Genomic DNA, 15,348 nt, shown 5'->3' with positions numbered 1-15,348 from the left:
AAGGAGCCGAGGCCGGAGACTCAAAGACACGAGAGGGGGGGCGGCAGGAAAGAGAAAGGAAGGACGGGGGGGGGAGGGACAGGCTGGCAGCCTTCCAGCGTTTGGGGGGCTGCCCCAAGGAAGAGGGGGGGGGTTCAGCCTCTACTCCAAAGCAGCTGAAAAACAGTCGTAAAAGAATCAAAGAGAGAAGCGAGCTGGAATTCAGGAGAAACTTCCCATCCGCCAGGAAAATTAGCCGGTGGAACGGCTTGCCACCGGAAGCAGTGGGCGGTCTAACGCGGGAGGTTTTTCTCAAGAAAAGACGGGGCAGCCACTCGGTCTGCAATGTTGCAGAGGGTCACGACTAGAGGACCTCGGAGGCCCCTTCCGAGCCCTGTCATTCCGTTCTTTTGCGAGCGCCCTGGGGCCAATCTCCCGTTCCGGCCCTCGGACGGCTCGGCTTTCCCCAGCGACTGATGACGCGCCGGCGTCCGCCTTTCCCATTGGGCGCCCGCCCTGGGAGGAGGCCGGGCCGGGGCGGGAGCGGAGGAGGGCGCGTCAGTCCCGCTCCGGGGTCCGTTCCGCGCGGCCCTTCCCGAGCGCCCTGCAGGACGGCCGCACCTCCCGCCTCGGCTGCCCGCCCAGATGCCGCCTCCGGGGCTGCTGCTGCTGATCCTGGCGCTCAGCGCCCCGCCGGCAGGTGAAGCCGCTCCCCCCCGCGCCCCCGGGACCCCCGCGCCCCCTCCCCAGTCCCTTCCCGCCCCGAGCGCCCCGCGGAGGCTCATTGGGGAACGGGGGGGGGGCCTCTCCGCTCAGCCGCAGCGAAGGGGCGCCGGTTACCCAGCGGGTGGAGCAGGTGGGCCCAGGTAGAGCTTCCATGCCCGGCGGCAGTCTATCTGCCCGTTTCAGCCCTCCGGAGATCTTCCCGGACGGTCCTCAGGGGGTTCCCGGGGAAGTTGGTGACGCCGCGAGCAGGTGGAGGCGGGAGGACCCAAAGGATGTGCGGGTTTGGGGGGAGAAGGGGGTCTTCTGGGCATGTGAAGAGCGCTTCCCCTGGCCACCGAGTTGCTCCGACGGGCCTCGCTTCCCTGCCCCGCTTTCGCTTTCCTGTTGGACGCCGAGCGCCGAGCCAGCGGGAGCCGCTCCCCTTTGCTTGCAGTTTCCGCCTTGGGTTACGGTTCCCATCCTCCACGGCGCGAGGGGCGCGTGGGCTGGGCTTCCCCCGGAGGGGGCTTCGCTTTTCTGGGCAAGGCGTCGGAAGGACGCCCTTCGCTCCCTGCCTGGGCATTCCCCGGAAGAAGGGAGCGCGAGTGTGTGTGTGTGTGTGTGTGTGTGTGTGTGTCTGTCTGTCTGTCTGTCTGTCTGTGTCTCTGAGTGTCCATCTGTATATCTGTGTGTGTCGGTGTGTGTGTCTGTATATCTTTGTGTGTCCGTGTGTGTGTGTGTGTCTGTCTGTGTGTCTCTATGTGTGTGTCTGTATGTCTGTGTGTATCTGTGTGTCTGTCTGTGTCTGTGTGTCTTTGTGTTTCTGTGTGTGTGTGGGTGTCTGTCTGTGTGTCTCTATGTGAGTGTCTGTATGTCTGTGTGTATCTATGTTTCTGTGTGTGTCCGTGTGTGTGTGTGTGTGTGTGTCAGTGTGTTTCTATGTGTGTGTCTGTATGTCTGTGTGTATCTGTGTGTCTGTCTGTGTCTGTATATCTTTGTGTGTCCGTGTGTGTGTGTGTGTGTGTGTGTCTGTCTGTCTGTGTGTCTCTATGTGTGTGTCTGTATGTCTGTGTGTATCTGTGTGTCTGTCTGTGTCTGTGTGTCTTTGTGTTTCTGTGTGTGTGTGTGTGTGTCTGTCTCGGGGCAGTGGGACCATGGAACTCCCTGCCTCTGGAGTGCCACCCTCTGAGCGCCCCGGAGCCGTTCAACTTCTTTGCCTGGGGAGGGGGCTTCCAGGCAGACACCCCTGATCTCCCTTTCTCTCCCCCCCACGCCTCCCCCCCCCGCGCAGGTGCCTTCGTGCTGCACCTGGAGACGGACTGCCTGCTCTCGGCCGACGGCGGCGTCCTTGAACACAACTGGGTGCTTTTCTTCAACAAGATGCCCTTCACCTGCTACGACTTCAACCAAAGCCAGGTCCTGCCTTGTGGCCTGGGGGCCTCCCAGCCCTGGGACCAGATGGGGGTGCCCGTGGCCCAGTGGCTCGCGCAAAACGCCCCGGAACTGCCGCAGGAAGCTGCCCAGCAGTGCCAGATCCACGGACGCCCGCTCTGGGCCCAGACGGGGCAGAGGCTGAGTGAGTGGGGGAGGGGGAGGGGGAGGGGGGGCGCTTCGGACCGGGGAGGGGGGGAAGGGGCTGGCCAACTAAGCCAACTGCTGAGGGAGCGGGGCTTCTCCTAGAATCCCAGCTGGAAGAAGGGGGTCTTAAAAGACCGTCTAATCCAGGGAGTCTTCCAACTCGGCCCTTGGATGACTTGTGGACTTCAACTCCCAGAATTCCTCAGCCAGGCACGGAGCGTGCCTGGCTGAGGAATTCTGGGAGTTGAAGTCCACAAGTCATCCAAGGGCCAAGTTTGAAGACTGCCTGGCTGAGGAATTCTGGGAGTTGAAGTCCACAAGTCATCCAAGGGCCAAGTTGGAAGACCCCTGATATATATATTCTGGTGGGGAGAGGACCCCTCCCAATTTTTTTCTGTGGGGGGCCAGGCAGAAGAGGCTGGGGGCAGCCAGCCCAGAGGGAGGCGGGAGGGGGCTGCCTGTCCAATGTCTACAAATAAAACATAAACATGTTGCTTGGGTAGGAAACTTGGAGTAATGTCAAATTGAGAATCATAAAACGTAGAACTGGGGTCTTCCAACTTGGCCCTTGGATGACTTGTGGACTTCAACTCCCAGAATTCCTCAGCCAGGCAGTCTTCCAACTTGGCCCTTGGATGAGTTGTGGACTTCAACTCCCAGAATTGCGTGCCTAGCTGAGGAATTCTGGGAGTTGAAGTCCACAAATCATCCAAGGGCCAAGTTGGAAGACCCCTGTCCTAATCCGAGGATGGGGGGGGGAAGCAGATCAGTGGGGGCCGGGGTGCTGAGAGAGAGGGTCCAATCCAGCCTCCCCTGTCCCCCCCCTTTCCTTTCTTCCTCAGCTATGCCGAAGGTCAGCATTTTCCCAGTCACCCCTCAGAACACTCCGGATCCCATCATGCTGGCCTGCGTGGCCTGGGGCTTCTACCCGGGAGACGTCAACGTAACCTGGCTGTGGAACGGGGACCCTGTGAAGGATCTCCTGGACCCCCTACTGGTCACCAGCAACGGGGACTGGACCTACCAGGCCCGGCTGACACTGCCGGTCGACCCCCAGAAGGGGGGCAGCTACTCCTGCTCCGTGCAGCACCCCAGCCTGGCTGCACCTCTCACTGCGGAATGGAGTGAGTGGGGTGGGGGGTGGGGACAACTCATGTGGGGGGGCAGGCACGTCTTCCTGTTAGTGGGCCTGGAGGAAGCAGGGCTGATCCTCAAGGGGACGTCTGTGCATGCGCAAAGGGCATGTGTTCAGAGGGCCTTCCCTCTGTGCGTGTGCGGAGGGCTCCTCTCTGTGCGTGTGCGGAGGGCTCCCCTCTGTGTGTGTGTGGAGGGCCTCCCCTCTCTGTGTGTGCAGAAGGCCCCCGTGCCTCCCAACCTGGAATGAAGGAGAAACTTGCTAACAATGAGAACAATTAACCAGTGGAACTACCTGCCACCGGAAGTTGTGGGTGCTCCATCACTGGAGGTTTTTAAGAAGAGACTGGACAGCCCTTTGTCCGAAACGGTATTGGGTCTCCTGATTGAGCAACGGGGGCTGGACTAGATGATCTCTGAGGTCCCTTCCAGCTCTATTCTGATTCTTTTTCGGCGAGTCTTCATCTCTCGGGGATTTGCAGGAAAACATCCGGACAAGGCGGTGGGGAGTTGCGGGAAAATGTCCAAGAATCGAGGCCCCCAAGCTACACCACCCCCCTTTAGAAAGTGCAGAGCCTGTGGTGAAATTGCAAGAGCCTATGGGACTCTCCTCCACTGGGGTCCTGAGGGCCACAGAGAGCTGGCGGTTTCTCTGGGACAGGGTCAGCTTTAAGATGGCCAGGACTACAATTCCCAGCTGTTGGTCTATCTATGTCAGGGGTCTTCCCACTTGGCCCTTGGATGGCAAAGCTGGCTGGCTGGGGAATTCTGGGAGTTGAAGTCCACAAGCCATCCAAGGGCCAAGTGGGAAGATCCCTGGTCTCTGTGCTGGCTGGGGAATTCTGGGAGTTGAAGTCCTCGCATCTGAAAGTCGCGAAGGGGTTCCGGGTCAAAGGGCAAGGGACCCCCGTAAATCCCCTCCAAAGTAGGAACCAGAAGCATCTTCAGCATCAGAAACAATGGGGGGAGGGGGACTCCTTGCGTTGGGCAAAGGACCCGAAGGGGAAGCCCCCTCCCCATTCTTGGTGTGTGTGAGACATGAACAGCCCCCTCCCCATTTTTCAGCCCCAGGGATCCCCTCGGAGCTGTGGATCAAGATTGGGGTCTCCGTGGCCGTGCTGGTGGTGGGGACGGTCTTCCTGGCGTCCGGCCTGGTCTTCTGGAAGCGGTCAAGGCTGCAAGGTGAGTGGGGGGGGCGGAGCCCCAACTCGAGTGGGGAGGCTGAGAGGTATGTGTGTGTGTGTGTGTGTGTGTGAAAAGGGCCCGTGCCTTTGGGGAGGGGCTGTAGATGGGGGCAGCCCCACACCCCCCAAAACAGGGCCTGACATGCTGGCTTGTTTCGTGCAGGGGGGCAGAGGGGGTGCGGACCCGCTAGGGGGCGCTTGCCAGCTCTCTGGGGCACGGTGGCTCCCACCCCCCCCCCCGACCCAGAGGGCGGAGCTTCAGCCACGGAGGGCACAGAGCCCCTCTGAAAAAGGGGGGGGGAACTCACCCCAAGGCTTGGGCGGGGGAAAGGGCAGGCGGGGGGGGGCGTGGATGGGGATGAGGGGTGTTGTAGTGCAGAAGCAGGAGAGCAGATCGGGGTGGGGGGGTGGGCCAGCCGTGTCTTGGGGCTGCTGGCCCTTCCTGGGGACCCTCCCCCATTTGGGCCCACCCAAAGACCTGAGCACCCCACTTAATCCACTCTCTTGCAGGATACGTCCCCCTGGAGGGCGATAGCTACCCCAGTGAAGGTGAGTCTGGCAGCAGCTAGGGGAGGGGGCTGCAGGAGCAGACTGCCTGCCTCCCCCCCCCACTCTTCAGCCCCAATGCCCCCCCCCTTTCGGCACCTCCAGGAAACCTCTGAGAGGTAATGGAGCAGCCCAGCTGCTGCTTGGGCTGGGGGGAGCGTCTCACACTGGAGTGGGCTCTTCCCTCTGATGGAAGACCCTTCCCCTACATTTCCCTTCCTGTCCTGCCCACGGAGACCAGCCAGAGAGAGCCCCCCCACCACAAAGTTTGACGCTTCTGGATCACTTCAGGTGTCGGGGGGAGGGAAGTGTTGGAGGGTCCCCACCCCAATTTCTGCATTTGCTGTGTCCCCAAGTCTCACGCCCCCCCTTTTCCATCCACAGGTCGGTAGCTTTCGGAGTTCACCCCCCCCCTTCCCAACGCTCAGCTGCACCCCAGCAGCCACCTCACTTCCCTCCCGCCAGAGGGCAGAAGATGTCATCCTGGGGGGGTCTCCCAAGAGGCCCCCCATCGCCGCTGCAGCGGAACGAAGCAGGACACCCTCCCCGTGGCTTCCTTCCACGCTTGTAGAAGGTGGGGGTGTGGACTCTCGCAACAGCCCCCCTCCTTTTCCTGCACCCTGGCTTCTCCAGGGTGGGGCTCGAGAAATAAAAACATTGCCCCCCCCTCCAGTTTTGCACAGCCTGATGGTGTTGGGAAGGGGAGGAGATGGGTGCAAAGGGAGGGGCTCTTTGCTCTGGCTGGGGGGGGGGTTCTGGGTGCTTCAGAAAAGGGGCCTTGAACTTCCGGGAAGGAAGCAGCAAAGGCGGTGCCAGGCTCTGCTCTCTGGGGGGGGGGTTCTGCCCAGAGGGACCCCCCCCACAAGGGGCTCAGGCAGGGCAGGGCGAAGGCTGAGGTTTCCAGCTTCAGCCTCTCTGACTCCCCCATGTGTGTGGGGGGTCCCCCTCAACGTGGCTTTGTTCTGCCCTGGATAGCCACTCCAGATGCCCCCCCCGGACGCCTTCTGCCTTAGCCCCCCCCATTCCAAGGCTTGTGGGCTCCCCAGTGTGTTGTGGCTGAGCACACGCAAGTGAGAAGCCCCCCCAGCCTACCGAAAGCTGCCCCCCCACCAGCCCCTCAAAAAGAGGAAGCGAGAAGTCCTTCCTCTTCTCTCCGACTGTTGGAATATTTCCCACCCCCCAAGGGAGGGAAGCTAAGTTCTTAAGGTCTAGCCTCATGAAATCTTTTTGAAGCCAGAAGAGCTTGGTGAGGGGGTAGGGTAGGGCCTCCGTGGCCTCTCAGCCGCAAGACACCCCCCCCAGAGAGGGTGAGTGGGGGTGGGCTGCTTCCCAGAGAAGTGAGTGCCGGGGTCCTGGGTGAGAAAGACGCCACGAGGGGCCTGGTTAACATGGCAATCCAAAATTAATCTGAATCAAAGTGTTGCAGCATTTAGAGTGGGGGGGCAGCTAGATGACCTGCCACCCCCCCAGCAAAGGTCAACCGCACAGCTTCCCTGGAGGGGGACAATCCAGTCACTGCTCCTCAGATTCTCTAAAAATCCCCATCGTAGCTCTCCTGTTGGTCTCCCATCCGGGGACCGAGGCTGCTGTTTCATCCCATATAGACCATGGCTACAATGAAGGGGCGCGTGGTGGCTTTGGAGGCCCCCCCCACGCAAGAGGGACACATGTGGGGGGCTAATCTTCCTGCTAGATTTCCAAGCAGAGCCTGGAAGCCCAGGATTCGCACCCGGAACCCAAAGGAAACAGGCAAACGAGGCCGAGCTGCCACACACCCCTCCCCCCAAATACGACAGCCCCTCCCTCTAAAACCAACTGAGCTGTACTGCAAAAAGCCCCCCCTTTCTCCCCCCACCCTCGGCTAAAGGAGTCCCCAGGCCTTCCGGGCCGAGGACGATGGGCATCGGTGGAGCCAAGAGGGTAAGGCAAACGAACCTCCCTCCCAAACACCCAGGACAGGGCGGCTCCCATCATCCACAGCCAGGCAGCCCGCGGATAAGGACGGAAGAGGCGAAGAGCGGATCCGGTGAGAAGCTGGAAGGCCTGGCGTCGAAACTCGAACTCGGATCCTCCCGACCAACTCCGATCTCGGCAGCCGAGGACCCCCCCCCGGATAGCCCAGCCCCCTGCAGCCCCCCCAAGAGTCTGGCTCATCTCGCTGACCTCCCCCCCCCAGAAAAAAGAGGAACTCCGAAGACCGATTTCGAAAGGAGTGAATATTGTCTTTTCAGTTCCACAAAAAAACATCTGTAAAAAGGCGGAAAACAAACTTCGACCCCCCCCCAGTCGTTCCCCTCCCCCCCACTGGAGGAGAGGGGGCAGGGGGAGCAGGAGCCCCCCTCCCACACACACACAGGCCTTCCTGGGGGGGGGGAGGCGTCTTCTGGAAGGGAAGAGGGGTGCCCCCCCACAACCGCCCCCCCTCCAGTTGCTGTCCATCAGGTTGGAGACCCCCCCCAGATTATTTCTGCTCCTTGGTGGGGGCGTAGTAGAGCTCCAGTGGCTTGCTCAGCTTCCAGTACTTCTCGTTCACCAGCTCCAGCGTCGCCGACCCGTTCAGCGTCTGAGTGGGGGGGAAAGGAGAGGGGGAGGAGAGAGGGGGGTGTCAGTTAGGGGGTCTCCTGCCCCTCGGCCCAAACCCCCCTCCTGCAGACCCCGAGCCTTCCCCGGGTGAAACCTTCCAGAAAAGATGGAGTGCCTCTCTCACTAGGCCGGGGGGGGGGAGGCCATCTTGGCTCATTTAGGACTGGTAGACTTCAACTCCCAGAATTCCTAAGCCAGCCATGCTGAGGGGAAAGGGAGAAGTTTCCAAGCTGAGCCAGGCTGGCTCAGGAATTCTGGGAGTTGGTCCATGAGTCATAAAGGACCTAGGCCCTAGGCCAGGGGGAGGCCACCTTGGCTCTTTTAGGACTGGTGGACTTCAACTCCCAGAATTCCTGAGCCAGCCATGCTGAGGGGAAAGGGAGAGGTTTCCAAGCTGAGCCAGGCTGGCTCAGGAATTCTGGGAGTTGAAGTCCACGAGTCATGAGGGGGCCATATTTCCCCCATGCTGGCTCAGGAATTCTGGTTGGAGACCCCCCCCCGGCTCAGGAATTCTGGGAGTTGAAGTCCACGAGTCATGAAGGGGCCAAAGTTTCCCTCATGCTGGCTCAGGAATTCTGGGAGTTGAAGTCCACGAGTTGTAAAGCAGACTAGGCCTAGGCCAGGGGTAGGCCACCTTGGCTCTTTTAGGACTCGTGGACTTCAACTCCCAGAATTCCTGAGCCAGCCATGCTGAGGGGAAAGGGAGAGGTTTCCAAGCTGAGCCAGGCTGGCTCAGGAATTCTGGGAGTTGAAGTCCACAAGTCCTAAAAGAGCCAAGGTGGCCTAGCTCTGCACTAGGGGGGAAACAGGTCACTCGGGCAAGCGAGCCCAGCCACACGGAGCCGACAGCCAGGCAGCAGATTCCCAGGATGGGCCAGAAGGGGGATCTGAACCCCACCATCGGGGGACCCCCCAAATCTTCCCATCCGCCCCTTCCCGTCCGCCGTGCTCTCACCGTGAAGGCCCCTCCCGCCGTGGTGATGTAGATGGTGTACTGCTTCTCGCTCACGTCCTCCAGGGCGGGGGGCTCGGGGCCCGGGTCGGGGGCCTCCTCCTCCAGGGCGATGCGCAGGGCCAGGTATTTGGAGAGGTGGTCCACCGTGGCGTTGGCCGTGGTCTTGACGTACCTGACAGCCCACGGAGGCAGGGGGGGAGAGAAGGAGGGGATGGTAAGAGGAAAGGACAACCCCCCTCCCAGGTTTTCTGGGGGGGGGGGCGAGAGAGAGCAGCTGACCCTCCCAAAGCGTCTTGAACCCCCCTCCCACCAGACCCCCGTAAACGGCCCCGATCCTCCACAGAGGCCCCAAAACAGAAGGGGGGGCCGCCTTTCCCGGTCCCTGACCTCAGAACCTTTGGGGGGGGGCAGGGGGGGTCTCACCTGGTCTGGGAGTAGCCCCCCTTCTCCACCAGGACCGGGTGGGGCCGGAAGACCAGCTCGATCTCGCTGGTGCTGGCCTCGGTGCCGGGTTCGGGGCTGCCCCGCCCGCCGTCGTGGGAGGTCTCGGGCTCGGCCATGGACTCGTCGGAGGCCCTGGAGCGCTTGCAGCTGGGCCCGGCCTCCGGCTGGCTGGGCGCCGAGGCGTTGCTGAGGTGGGAGCGGCTGTCGCAGTTGTCCTCTGCCCCACTGAAGGTGGTGTTGTCCGATTCCTGGGGGTGCTTGCGGACCCGCTGGCCCCTGGTGGAGGAGGAGAAAAGGCGGTGGGGTGGGTGGGTGGGTGACCCACGGTGAGGAAGGCGAGGGGTCTTCCCCGCTCAGCCCCCCCTGCTGTACTCAAGGGGCTTCAATAAAAGTTTATTATGAAAATCTGTGTCTCATGTCTGATTGGTTGTGTGCCAGGCTTATCCATTTTCGGACGACCAAATAAGCAGAAAAATATAAGTCCGCCATGTGAGCGTTTTGTTTTTTCCTTTAATTATTTTTTATCTTTAAAATTTTGTTATTAGATGATGTACATATGTTTATCCCAATAATAATAATAATAATAATAATAATAATAATAGAGGTGAATACATCAAGAGAGTGAAGAAGATCTTAAAGTCCAAACTCAATGGAGGAAATACCATAAAGGCAATCAACACCTGGGCAATCCCAGTCATTAGGTACACAGCTGGAATAGTGGACTGGACTCAAGCAGAACTAAAAGCAATGGATAGGCAGACCAGAAAAATAATGACAATGAATCATGCCCTTCATCCACGCAGTGACATTGATAGACTTTATCTACCAAGGCAAATAGGTGGGCGTGGAATGCTACAAGTACATCAGATGGTTGAAGAAGAAAAAATGGCTTGGAAGAATATCTGAAGAACAATGATGAAGATGCACTGAAATTAGTATATCAGGAAGGCTTACTAACTACTGGAGAGACCAAACTGGCCTACAAGAAAGACCAAATGAAGAACAGAATAGAGGCATGGGAAGACAAAGCACTACATGGCCAATACATGAAAAAATAGCTGGGAACGCAGATAATAACAAGACCTGGCAATGGCTAAGAGCAGGAAAATTGAAGAAAGAGACTGAGGGACTAATTCTGGCCGCACAAGACCAAGCTTTAAGGACAAATGCATATAAAGTCAAAATTTAAAAGACAGCAACAGACAGTAAGTGCAGCCTATGCGAAGAAGCTGAAGAAACAGTGGACCACCTGGTAAGCTGTTGCAAGAAGATTGCACAGACTGACTACAAGCAGTGGCATGACAAAGTAGCAACAATGGTGCACTGGAAGATCTGCAAAAAATATCATTTGCCCGTAAGCAAAAACTGGTGGGATCATAAAATAGAGAAAGTCATAGAAAATGATAAAATTAAACCGCTCTGGGACTTCAGAATTCAAACAGACAAGCACCTGCAACATAACACCCCAGACTAAACAATTGTCGATAAGAAAGACAAAAAAGTCTGGATAGTGGACGTGGCAGTGCCTGGAGACAGCAGAATAGAAGAGAAAGAACTGGAGAAGATAACAAAATACAAAGACCTACAAATAGAAATAGAAAGACTGTGGCAAAAGCAAGCAAGGGTAGTACCAATAGTCATAGGCTCCTTGGGTGCAATCCCAAAACAACTGGAGCACCACTAGAACACCATTGGCATTGACAAATTCGCTATTAGTCAATTGCAAAAGGCGGCCTTACTAGGAACTGCTTCCATCCTGCGAAGATACCTGTAATACATCCACATCTGCCTATCCCAGGTCCTGGGTAAGGACTCGATAGGTAGACAAAAATGCCAAACAAAGTCTGAACATCTGGCTGACTGGGCGATGATCCATAATAATAATAATAATAATAATAATAATAATAATAATAATAATAATAATAATAATAATAATAAAAAGATGGAAGGGACCTTGGAGGTCATCTAGTCCAATCCCCTGCTCAGGCAGGAAACCTTATACCATTTCGGACAAATGGCTGTCCAGTCTCTTCTTACAAACTTCCAGTGTTGGAGCATTCACCGCTTCTGGAGGCAGGTGGTTCCACTGGCTAACTGTGGTTAAATGTTTAAACACAGTTATTTCTCTCCCTCCATTGTTCTCCCCGATTAGATAGTTCAGCTTAGAAAGAGTTACAATCTTGATTGAAATTAAAGTGATTAATGGAAGGGTGGATGGATGCATTTATCGGCCTTTAATTTAAAGTTGATTTAGGCAGGCACATCCCACGGATCTAAAATCCTTCATGAAGTTACAAAGAATACAGATATTTCTAAGGAAGTAAAACATGGACGGAGACAGCCCCACTGGCAAATGGAAAAAGGATTAACAACAACAACAATAAAGTTGGAAGGGACCTTAGCGGTCATCTAGTCCAACCCCCTGCTCAGGCAGGAAACCCTATTCCGTTTCCTAGCCAATCTTACCTCATCCTACAGGATTATTTCCCCCCCCCCCATCCTGTTAGGGAAGAAATTGGACAACATGAAAATTAAGAACAAAGCAATCAAATTTACATGTGTCTTTAACAGGCCTGTCGATCAAAGTTTCCTTGTGGTGTCACCCTCCCACCTTCCTGAGTGGAGATGGTATCCCCCAGAACGAGACCCGGATGACAGGCGCTCCAATGCCTCCAGCAGGGGCTGGTCTAGAGGACCTCTGAGGTCCTCTCCTTGGAGGGAAAATGCTGCCATTGCAGATTCTTCGGGGGGGGGGGCGGTTTCGCACCCAAGAAAGCAGCTCTAAGCTTTAAAATTAATTAATTTTTTAAAAAAACAGACGCTGAATTGAGTCCCCCCCCACACACACACACCTCCATTTTACAGGTAAGTCCTCAACTTAACGACCAAAATTCAGCCTGGGAGAAATTGGCTCCAGGGACTTTTGTCCCGTTCTACGACCGTAGAGCCACTGGCAATCTATTATTAAGTTAGGCCACATGGTCGTTAAGCAAATCCAGCTTGAGCCCCCTCTCCCCGCTGATTTTGCTCGTCAGAAGGGGAATCACACCACACACACACGCATCCCCAGGGATGCTGTGACCGTCGTTAAGTATGAACCAGTCACCGAGCATTTGAATGTAAACACACGTGGCTACGGGAGACTGTAAAAACGGTTGTAAGTGTGAAACACGGCCACGGGTGGCTTTTTTCAGTGCTGTTCTAACCTCGGTCACTCAACAAGCCATTGTCAGTCAAGGACTGCCTGTCTATAGATCAGGGATCTTCCAACTTGACCCTTGGATGACTTGTGGACTTCAACTCCCAGAATCCCTCAGCTAGGCACGTCCACAAGTCATCCAAGCGCCAAGTTTGAAGACCCCTGGTCTTTGTGCTGCCTGGGGAATTCTGGGAGTTGAACTCCTGGCATCTTAAAGTCACGAAGAGGTTCCCGGTCGAAGGACAGGGGTCTGGCTGAGGAATTCTGGGAGTTGAAGTCCACAAGTCGTCCAAGGGCCAAGTTGGAAGACCCCTGAATCTTCAGGCTGGTGTTTTCGGCTTCGTGCTTCTAGAAGCACGAAGCCGAAAACACCAGCCTGAAGATGAGGAATGAGAATTCGTCGAAACGTCGCCAAGACACTTCCAATTTGACGTGGGAGAAAACCCGAATAACCAAAGACCTACATACAAACACCAGCGAAAACCTCAGAAAACATATATATATAAATATATTTATAAATTCTGATGAGGAGAGGACCCCCCCAATGTATTTTGGGGGGGAGGAGGAGGAGAGGCTCGGGCAGCCCTATAGGGAGAGGCGGTAGGGCGTGGGGTCCCCGCCCCCCCTCCCCTCCTACCGGTTCATGGCCTGCATCTTGAGCCCCTCCTCCATGCTGCTGCGCAGGGCCTGCTGGTTGTGGAGCCGGTTCAGCTTGGCCAGCACCCGGTCCTGGTGGGCCTCGTACTCGTCCCGGCTGGGGTAGATCTTGGAGATCAGGGCGTCGAAGTTGGGGTCCGGCCGGAGGGACCGCTTGGACACCAGCTTCTTCCGGCACGTCGGGCACTCCTTGTTCCTGTGGTGGTGGTGGGGGCAGACGGAGGGAGGGTTTGGCCCCGCTGGAAGACACACACACACGCACACGCACACCCTACTCACTCCTCGGGAGGCGAGCCCCCCCGGGCCCCCGCGGTGGCCCTACCCACTGCGCAGGGCTGTGACAATGCAGTCCGAGCAGAAGCGGTGCAGGCACTCCTTGGTGGTCATGGTGTGCTTGAGCATGTCCAGACAGATGGGGCACATCAACTCGCTGTGCAGGCTGCGGGGGGAGACGGCGATCTCCGTCCCGTCCATGACGGCCTCCTGCCGGGGAGACGGGCACGTTGACACAGACGACTGGGGGGGGGGGTGTTCCCTCTCGGCTGTGGTACTGTAAGCCACTCTCCGTGGGGCGGCCCTTGGCCATGACCGGCGCCAGTCCTGCCAGGTGGCTCCCGGGTGTGACTCGCAGCGCCCCCAAAGTCCCTCCAAGGCTGGACGGTCTGGGGGTGCCACGTCAGTCTGGGAGAAGCCCCTCCGCCCATTTATATGCCAATCTTTGGAGGAGGATGGGGGGTATCCTGGGGGGGGGGCTCCCAATTTTTATGGAGGGGAATCGACCTGTTTGTGTGCCACTTGTGCCTTCCTCCCCCCTCCTCCTCCCCCCTCCCTCTCCAGTCCCTCACCTGGGGAGTCCGAAATTGACCCATTGGTGCCCCCCCTTAAGATTCCCACATCCAAAAAGGGGAATCCAGTGGAAGTGCCCTGGAGGAGGGGTCTCCCATGGCTGGTTGGGGCCTTGACCCTCCCTGTCCTTCTCCTGCCAGCCTTGGGCCACTTGGGCCTTCCCCTCCCCCCTCCCCCCTTCTCCCCCTCCCCCTCCTCCCCCCCAAGTCCCTCACCTGGGGGGTCCGGTGAAGCTCGTACAGGCTGAGCTCCCAGGTCTTGCTGGCGGTCTGTGCGTTGGCTGGGGCGGCCATGGCAGCCTTGGGGGGGTCAGGAGAGAAGAGGGGGGGCTGAGCGGAGAGGGAAACCCTCCGGGTACCTGTGCACGCGTGTGCCTGTGCACGCGTGTGCGCGCAGCTTCTGAAAAGGACCCTGCAAAGGAAGGAAGGAAGGCTCAAGAGTAGCTCAGCTGCCAAGGAGTGGCCCCAGAACGCAAGACCTGGAAGGGGCCTCGGTGGTCATCCAGTCCAGCCCCGTCAGCGGCTGCTTCGGGGTTTAAACAGAGCAATGGGGGTGGGGGGTGGGCAGAGGGGAATCTTGGCTTTGCAGCCAAGGGCAGATGCCATCATAGCCCATCTGCCCCAGCCGTACAGGCCAGGGAGGATGGGTCCAATCCCTCTGGCGTTTGAACTCCAGGGACCGCGACCCCATCAGCTGCTGCTGACGGAGCGGCGTGGAGGAACCGGGGGAGCAACCGGCTCTTTCGCCCCCCCCCCGCCCCAGAGAGGACCCCGAGTCAGGCCTGCCGCCCCTCACCCACCCACCCGGGGACAAGGCCTCTTTTCCCGGGAGCGGAGCCGGGTCCCGACGGCGCCCCCGACGGCTCCGCAGCGGCAAAACCGAATCGAGGGGAAACCCCGAATATTTGGGGAGGGGGTTTCAAACGGCTACCCCCCTCCCCAGAGTTTCCCCCCCTTTCTCCAACTCCGGTTTTCTTTGGGTGTCCCCGCTCGCCCCACGAAAGAGTGGCGTGCAAGGGGCGGGAGAGGCCGGGCGGCACTCTGTGCACGCCCAGAGTACCCCTCTCCGTCCCCTCCTGGCCGCCCGGCGAGCCTCCCGGCGGGAGGGGGCGGCCGAGCTGCCCTCTGCACGCGCTCGGGAACAGCCTCGGCCGCCTCCCTCTCCTGCGCCGCTGCCCTCTGCACATGCTCGCCGTCCCCTTGCCGCTCCGCCCGAGCGGTAACAAAAGAGGCTCCGCCGGGCTGGGATAAAGAGGAGGGGGCGCTTCCCCCATCCCGGTTGCAGCCCCCCCGCCGCCGCCCTCGGGGGTCCCCAGCCCCCCTTCCCAGGGGCGCCCCCCACCTTCTCTCCGGCGGGAGGGACCTGGGGCGCCCCGCTCTTCCGTCCTCCGCCTCCCGCTCCGTCTTTCCCTGCCGGGGAGGGCGGGAGAGGGTGGGAACCTCCGAGAGCGTCACTTCCCCTCCCCGCCCCGTGACGTCACGAGAGGGGGGTGTCCCCCCCACCCGACGCCCCGCCCCCCCGGACAGCTGCTCCGCGGG

At 58.5% G+C, this 15,348-nt stretch overlaps 2 protein-coding genes across 2 annotated transcripts; one reads left to right on the top strand and one right to left on the bottom strand.

Moving 5' to 3' along the window:
* Positions 1-523: 523 nt before the first annotated feature.
* Positions 524-5,796, top strand: LOC120318406 (class II histocompatibility antigen, M beta 1 chain). Its single transcript, XM_039365960.1, has 6 exons — positions 524-679; positions 1,976-2,260; positions 3,105-3,386; positions 4,462-4,578; positions 5,091-5,129; positions 5,511-5,796. The coding sequence occupies exons 1-6, from the start codon at positions 625-627 to the stop codon at positions 5,516-5,518; spliced, it is 786 nt and encodes a 261-aa protein (XP_039221894.1). The 5' UTR covers positions 524-624; the 3' UTR covers positions 5,519-5,796.
* Positions 5,797-7,327: 1,531 nt separating this feature from the next.
* On the bottom strand, positions 7,328-15,256 carry RING1 (ring finger protein 1). The gene is made up of 7 exons (XM_039365959.1): positions 15,152-15,256; positions 14,026-14,221; positions 13,287-13,447; positions 12,945-13,160; positions 9,088-9,384; positions 8,665-8,836; positions 7,328-7,689 (listed from the first exon to the last, which is right to left on the bottom strand). The coding sequence occupies exons 2-7, from the start codon at positions 14,101-14,103 to the stop codon at positions 7,588-7,590; spliced, it is 1,026 nt and encodes a 341-aa protein (XP_039221893.1). The 5' UTR covers positions 14,104-14,221; positions 15,152-15,256; the 3' UTR covers positions 7,328-7,587.
* Positions 15,257-15,348: the final 92 nt, after the last annotated feature.

This window comes from Crotalus tigris, unplaced genomic scaffold (genome assembly GCF_016545835.1).
Source record: "Crotalus tigris isolate CLP2741 ecotype Arizona unplaced genomic scaffold, ASM1654583v1 scf7180000020216.623372, whole genome shotgun sequence".
Taxonomy (NCBI): Eukaryota; Metazoa; Chordata; class Lepidosauria; order Squamata; family Viperidae; genus Crotalus; species Crotalus tigris.
The sequence above is the reverse complement of the archived record's forward strand: the minus strand, read 5'-3'. Positions and strand labels throughout refer to the sequence as shown.